Source organism: Branchiostoma belcheri, unplaced genomic scaffold (genome assembly GCF_001625305.1).
Source record: "Branchiostoma belcheri isolate BF01 breed outbred unplaced genomic scaffold, Haploidv18h27 scaffold519, whole genome shotgun sequence".
Taxonomy (NCBI): Eukaryota; Metazoa; Chordata; class Leptocardii; order Amphioxiformes; family Branchiostomatidae; genus Branchiostoma; species Branchiostoma belcheri.
In genome coordinates this window covers 26,852-33,900 of record NW_017804153.1, presented here as the reverse complement: position 1 = coordinate 33,900, position 7,049 = coordinate 26,852, and the positions used below count along the sequence as shown (strand labels likewise).

General features: G+C 43.5%; 1 protein-coding gene and 1 pseudogene across 1 annotated transcript; both read right to left on the bottom strand.

The window, feature by feature from the left end:
- Positions 1-285: 285 nt before the first annotated feature.
- Positions 286-1,275, bottom strand: LOC109480636 (zinc finger protein 678-like). The gene has a single exon (XM_019782868.1). It carries the CDS (start codon positions 1,273-1,275, stop codon positions 679-681), a length of 597 nt encoding a protein of 198 aa, XP_019638427.1. The 3' UTR covers positions 286-678.
- A 1,324-nt stretch (positions 1,276-2,599) lies between these two features.
- Positions 2,600-7,049, bottom strand: part of LOC109480634 — a 27,850-nt pseudogene continuing 23,400 nt past the window's right edge.

The following is a 7,049-nucleotide window of genomic DNA, read 5'->3' as shown; positions in this document are numbered from 1 at the left end:
CACTATAGTCCCAGCAAATAAAAAGAAAATCTAAAATGACTTGAATAGCGGGCAACACCCTTATTAATTAAGAAAAGAGGGCAACTTGGTAAAGATGGTGAACGCACCATATTACACGCGCTGATTTGTATAGGAGAAATCAACGTCCTTAGGAAAAGGGTACAGCATGGAAAAACGAAAGCGACGATAACAAACAATAAGGCCTACCTCCACCTTACAGAATTGCAGTAAAACAAACAAATTAAATTTCAATGCATTAGTAAGTACATGTAACATGATCCAATTGTAACCAAACGCTAAATATCTAGTGTATTTACAGATACTATAACAAGAAAACTACATGTAGTCGACTAAGTTCTATAACAGACGGACAGTGACACATTGACGTTAAATGAAAGGTGTCATGTCATGTAACTATTGTCTAAATACTACAGTATTACATTTTGCACATGACTTCTAGCTCTATCAACAGGCTACGAAGCATCCATCAATCGTTATATAAAATCACCTCTATTGCGCTATAACTCCACAGTAGAGTCATGTAGAGAGTACACTACTACATGTAGATCAAACAGTCAGGATATTTAAAGCATCGCCACTGAGTAACCGTTACAAAGACACTGACAGTCTTTCGCCGGAGTGTGAGTTGGCACTCTTAGGAAAGTTTTTGTTGCTTTTTTAACACATGTACGGTTTCTTCGCTCTGTGAGTTCGCACGACGTGTCTCTTTAAACTGCTGCTTGTGGTGAACTGCCTGCTGCACTCCTCACATCTGTACGGTTTCTCGCCAGTGTGAATCCGCATGTGTATCTTTAAATGTGACAGTGTACTAAACGACCGGCTGCACTCCTCACAGCTGTACGGTTTCTCGCCTGTGTGAATTCTCATGTGTTTCTTAAGATTAGCCAGATCACTGAACTGCTTACTGCACTCCTCGCAACGGTACGGTTTCTCACCAGTGTGAGTCCGCATGTGACTCGTCAGACTATCTAGCAGACTGAACTGCCTTCCACATTCCTCACACCTGTACGGTTTCTCACCGGTGTGAGTTCGCATGTGTCTCTTCAGATTACTAAGCAGACTAAATCTTTCGTTACATTCCTCACATCGGTAAGGTTTCTCTCCTGTGTGAGCCCGCATGTGTCGCCTCAGATAACTCAGGTAACCAAACGCCTTGCCGCACTCGCCGCACTTGTGGGTACGCGGACAAACCTGCCCTCCATGCCCATTCTCTCCCTCCTCTTGTTTCAGATGAGATTCAACCCTGGTCGCCATGTTGGTCAAACTCGTAACCCTACAGGAGCAAGTATAATTTGTCAATTTAATGGAATTTAGAATATGGTATACGTGCGGACTCACGCCGTTATACTGAGAAATTCTTCTAAACATGCTGTTACAAAACATCATAGCAGGTTCAGAACACGGCATATCATACAAAGGTACACCACTGTAGTATCATACAAAGCAGCTCCACTAGAAAACAACTCCAACGTAGCCAATATCATTCAAGATATATGCACCATACTCGTTATATGATGAATCTAACACAAAACCTTCGTCGGTTGATTAAAAATGTAGCCTACAATAAGATGCCCTGTGGTATACATGAAATACATGAAAATAAAATCATAGTCAGCACTTACCAAGATGCACTGACGCTCCAAAGTACTGCCCGATGTTTTCACGACGACACAGATCCTCACGGCTGCAGAGTCAGTAATGACAGAAACAGAGCAGTCTGGGACGCGTTTATATAGGGACTGAGTGGGTGGATAAAACCGGTCCGGTGGGTTTTACTTAATCAGGAAACAAAGGAAATCACCATACTGATTTGCATAGGGAAGAGTCAGACAACATCATTCGTAGTAAAAAGAGACCGAGTTCGAGACTGCAAACAATAAAGCCGATGATCAATAAAAACATGAGTGTCTGAATTTATTGTTGAAATTATCATGTTACATGCGCTGATTTGCATAGGGGCAACTTAGACAACATGTTTAGAAAAAAAGCATCAATAAAGAAGACAACTTTTAGCTTTGGTTCTCGTTCTTCCTGTATCCTCATTACCCGACTTCGTCTGGGCACCTGCAGCTTGAATCACAGTCTTTATACCCGGGGTCTTGTCACAAGTCCATCCTGTAGCTGCTGTCCATATGAAACGATTGCTCATTATTTATTGCACTGCCCTATATACACCTACCAGCGCTTAGTCCTTTTTGGCAAGCTTTCAAGCATACTTGGTAATACTGTTGATTTAAACACCCTTTCTGATGATTCCATACAATATTTAGTTCTTCGCGGTAGTTTCCTTTGTTCGTATGATACCAACTGCAAAATAATGTTAGCCGCACAAAATTATATATTAGAAACAAAAAGATTCTAACTGTATGTGTCTTCTGGGATGGGAGGTTTGTTACTCACGCGAGGTCTCATGTATTTTTAAATGTTTTGTAAAATATTTTTCTTTCATTGTAAAAGTGGCTGCGAGAATATAAGTTGTACCTAACTTGAGTTCGCAGTAACTTAGTCCATGTCCTTTTATTTGTAATTCTCATTGTGTTTCTGAATAATAATAAAAAAAAAAGAAGAAGACAACACATTACGCGTTTTGATTTATTGACAAAACTGAGATGTAGAAAGTTAACAAATCTCTAACAGGTACAACTACTTACAGGACACTTAAAAACAAACAATATTCAACAACACTCTAGCGCATCCAGACCTAACATATATGCTGCTAACTAACTCTAAATTTTACATTCTAAGAATCAAGTATACTGCGGTTACTTAAAAGCAAATCAAATAAAATTAGTTTTATCTGGAAAGCGGACTACTGTCTCTTACTGTGTAACTGTCACTACAGTCTAAATAGTCCACGACTTCTAGTTCTAATCAACGGGCTACGGAGCATGCATTGGTAATTTTACAATTTAGTCATGTATACGTAGAGATTACACTATTGAAAGAAAACAGTAAATAAGAGCTCAGGTGACATTGCTAAAAGTGATCTACAAACCTCACTACTGACTCCAATCATACCTCACAATAGTACCTAAAACAACCAGAGACAACTAATTGACTTCTAATTCTAATCAACGGGATACGGAGCATGCATTGGTAATTTTACAATAAAGTCCTGTAGAGAGTACACTACTGAAAGAAAACAGTAAATAAGAGGTCACATTGCTTAAAGAGATGTACAAATCTCGCCATCAACTCAAATGATTCAACATAATAGTTATCTTTAACTTGACATTGCAAGGTTTCCGCTAGTGTGAGATTGCATGTGGACTACTAAACTGCTTCCTACACTCCTCACCAGTATGAGTTCTGATATATGTCTCTAGGGTCTTGTTTTCTCCACTCCTTATGCCTTGTGGAGAGTCCCGTATGTGTCTCTTTAAACTGCTCCGTTTTGGTAAACTGTCTGCTACACTCCTTACATCTGTACGGTTTTTCACCAGTATGAGTTCGGATGTGACTAAATTGTTTGCTACCCTCTTCTCATCTGTACGGGTTTTCACCAGTGTGAGTCCGTATGTGTCTCTTCAGATCACTCAGCCCAACAAAACACCTTCCGCATTCCTCACACCTGTACGGCTTTTCACCTGTGTGAGTCCGCATGTGTCTCTTCAGATTAGACAGGTCACTGAATTGCTTGCTGCACTCACCACACATGTGCGGTTTCTCACCTGTGTGAGTCCGCATATGTGTCTTTAGACAATGCAGATGACTAAACTGCCTGCTGCACTCCTCACACCTGTACGGTTTCTCACCAGTGTGAGTTCTCATGTGCTCCTTTAGAGTACCCAGCTTGCTGAACTGCCTGCTGCACTCCTCACACTTGTACTGCTTTTCACCAGTATGAGTCCGCATGTGTGTCTTCAGACCTGACAGTCTGCTAAACGACCGGCTGCACTCCTCACACCTGTATGGTTTCTCGCCAGTATGAGTTCTCATGTGATCATTTAGAGTACCCAGCCTGCTGAACTGCATGTTGCACACCTCACACCTGTAGAGTTTCTCACCCGTGTGAGTCCGCATGTGTATACCGCACTCCCCGCATTTGTATGGTCTCTCTCCGGTGTGAATCCGCATATGCCTCTTTAGATCTGTCAGTGTACTAAACTGCTTGCTGCATTCCTCACACCTGTACGGTTTCTCACCTGTGTGAAACCGCATGTGTCTCTTCAACCGACTGGGGAAGCGAAACTCCTTGCCACACTCGCTACACTTGTGGGTACGCGGAGAATCCTGCTCTCCACGCCCACTCTCTCCCTCCTCTTGTTTCAGGTGACATTCAGCTCTGGTCGCCATGTTGGTCAAACTGTAGATCCTAAAGGAAAAATGTAAAAATTTGAAAAAAATTAAACAGAATGCAACATACCAGATCGATGAAATTGCCAAGCAATATACAGATAAGAATTAACACTAGCACAGCGAAAATTGTAACCAAGGCAATCCAAAATGTAGACGACATAAACGCAGTTCCCTGCCAGCGGGTCAAGTTTAACCTACAAGAAGATGTCACAAGTCAGTAGTCAACGACGTGCCAAAAACAATACCTCAATTTTTCATGGAGGTAAATATAGGAAAATAAAATCATAACCCGCACTTACGAAGATGGATTGACGCTCCAAAGTACTATACAACAGTATGTTTTAACTTCAAATGCATGGTTTGGCATGCTAATGCTTCAAAAGGTTAATTTAGCACAAATAGCTAAGAATGATTAGTGAGTCGAAATGCTAGCATGCCGATTAAATGCAATCGACAAAATTACTACATATGGAATCGTAGCCTACACTTACCAAGATGCACTGACGCTCCAAAGTACTGCACTATGTTTTCACGACGACACAGATCCTCATAGCCTGGTATCCAGTCTGATTCGTGGTCCGGACCGCAAGAGCTCTGGCCCGCCCGCCTCACATAAGCGTCCCGGTGTGTATTTCACGAGAGATTAATTAGCCCTCCACGAACAGACTGGGGACGCGCCTGTTCCAATTTTCTCACGACAGCGGATAGACTGAGGCGGGGCAGTAGTGACATATGGCTTCCCGCGCCACGGAAGTCCCGCAGCGCGCCGGCACGATTGGCCCCTGGCGCGACACGCGTCTCTCGCTTTGGCGAATCAGCGTCTGGTAGATTCATGACTCCCAGCGCTTACGCAATTTTCACTTCCGCGTTTGCAGAAACCTAAATATATGCCGATACTGACAAAGGGATACTATTATTACTAGCAGTTTGTATTAGGCCATATTTCAACACAAGAATGATACATGCAGTATTGATACACACACGTGACATTTGAGTTTCATGACAAAGAGGTTTATTTCTGTCCGTGAATAAAACGTTTAGCCTACTTTAGGATTTATATCGGAAAACAACAGTGTCCTTGAACATAATTTTCAACACAAGAATGATACATGAAACAGGAAACAAGTAATTGTACTAATAGAAAATTAACATACTATATAATAGTGTTCGTCGATCACATACTCTAGTCCATATCCTGAGTTTCTGGGATGACCGTGCGCAGGTCCAGCGGCTCTGCCTGTTGTGTTGCCAGCCGCGTGTTTCTTGGGGGGGCTGGTTGCGCGACCTGTCCGTGGACTTCTTGCGTCTCGGGGATTACAGTCCTCAAGTCCATAGCTGTTTCCATGTCCTCTGCCATGTCTGCATTAGCCGTAGAACTTTCTGTCACACCCTCCATGGAACTGTCATCAGCATCGTGCGATCTCGCAAAAAGGTCGGCACTTGGATCGTACGTGTACACGCTGTCATCGGATCTCGCAAAAAGGTCTGCACTCGGATCGTACGTGTCCTCAAACATGTCTGCGTCGGTGTCACCTTGTACCGGAGTAGACGTCCGCAGAGGTTTCGCCTCGTTCTGTAGTGTCTCCAGGTCGACGCCATCCCACTCGACCTCCTCACAAAATGTCTGGTCGCTGTCGTAACCCTGCTCAATGGCGTCGTCGTCTGGCGGTGGCAGATTCTCAGCCATGTCTACGACAAAACAAAAAGAGAGATATATTTTTAGGAATGCATTTAGAAATTGCCTTTTACCCGCCTTTTACCCGTAAAGTTTTAGCCTATTAGTATCTAATGCGCCGTGCTAAAGCGCCGTGCATGTTAACTTGTCAAGTGTGTACCGTGAGTTCTTAGCTATTAGTCCGCTGGTCTCCAATAAATCACGCCAATCAAAGAGAAAATACAAAGAGAGTCGAAGTCTGTGCTCGAAATAAAGTTTTAAAAGACATCACCTACCGGCTTTTCTCTGAGATCAGTCCGGGAAAGTTGCAGTGGCGTGTGCGCGGTTACTAGTACGGCTGGTGCGATGAGATAGTAGCGATGATCATGAGAGGTCAGAAGCGAATGGACGGAACATGGGAAAATAGCCCTTTGAAATCATGGGAAAATTCGTGCCTAATTGGTCAACAGGCTGAAGAAATTCTTATCAGAGATACTCGGTTCCTAGTGAATTCTTTCATCAGTGACAACTTTGGAAGGATAAGGATACTAACCTCCAAATTTTCGATGGCTATCAGTCCATCTTGTTCACGGAGTGGCCTAATCTCGCGAGAGCACGAGACTAGGCCCGAGACTTGCATCGGTCTGTCGGGTCCCACCCCCCGCTGCCTCCCTCCGAAGTAAGGGTAAGTAAGTCTTGGGGAGCTCCCAACCTTCTGTCCGGTTTAGCTTGGCACCTTCCAACTGTATGTGCACCGCTTCCTTAATCTTCCTATGTGGGTTACGAGACTCTTGGTCTATGATTTCAATAATGTCAGAGATGGGCCTGGTAGTGATGTTGTGACCAGCCTGGAGTTGGTGTTGACTTAACGCTGACTTGCAGTCTTTCTGATGTAACGACTTTTGGTGTTCAGAAGTCCTTTCCCCCAGTGACCGCTCAGTTTCACCAACGTAAACCTCCCCGCACTCTTCACACTTGATCTTGTAGATCACACCACACTTCTCACCAGGTGCTAGAGGGTCCTTGGGTCTCACAAGGGCATTACGTAAGGTGAAGCCCGGTTTGGAGTACAGGC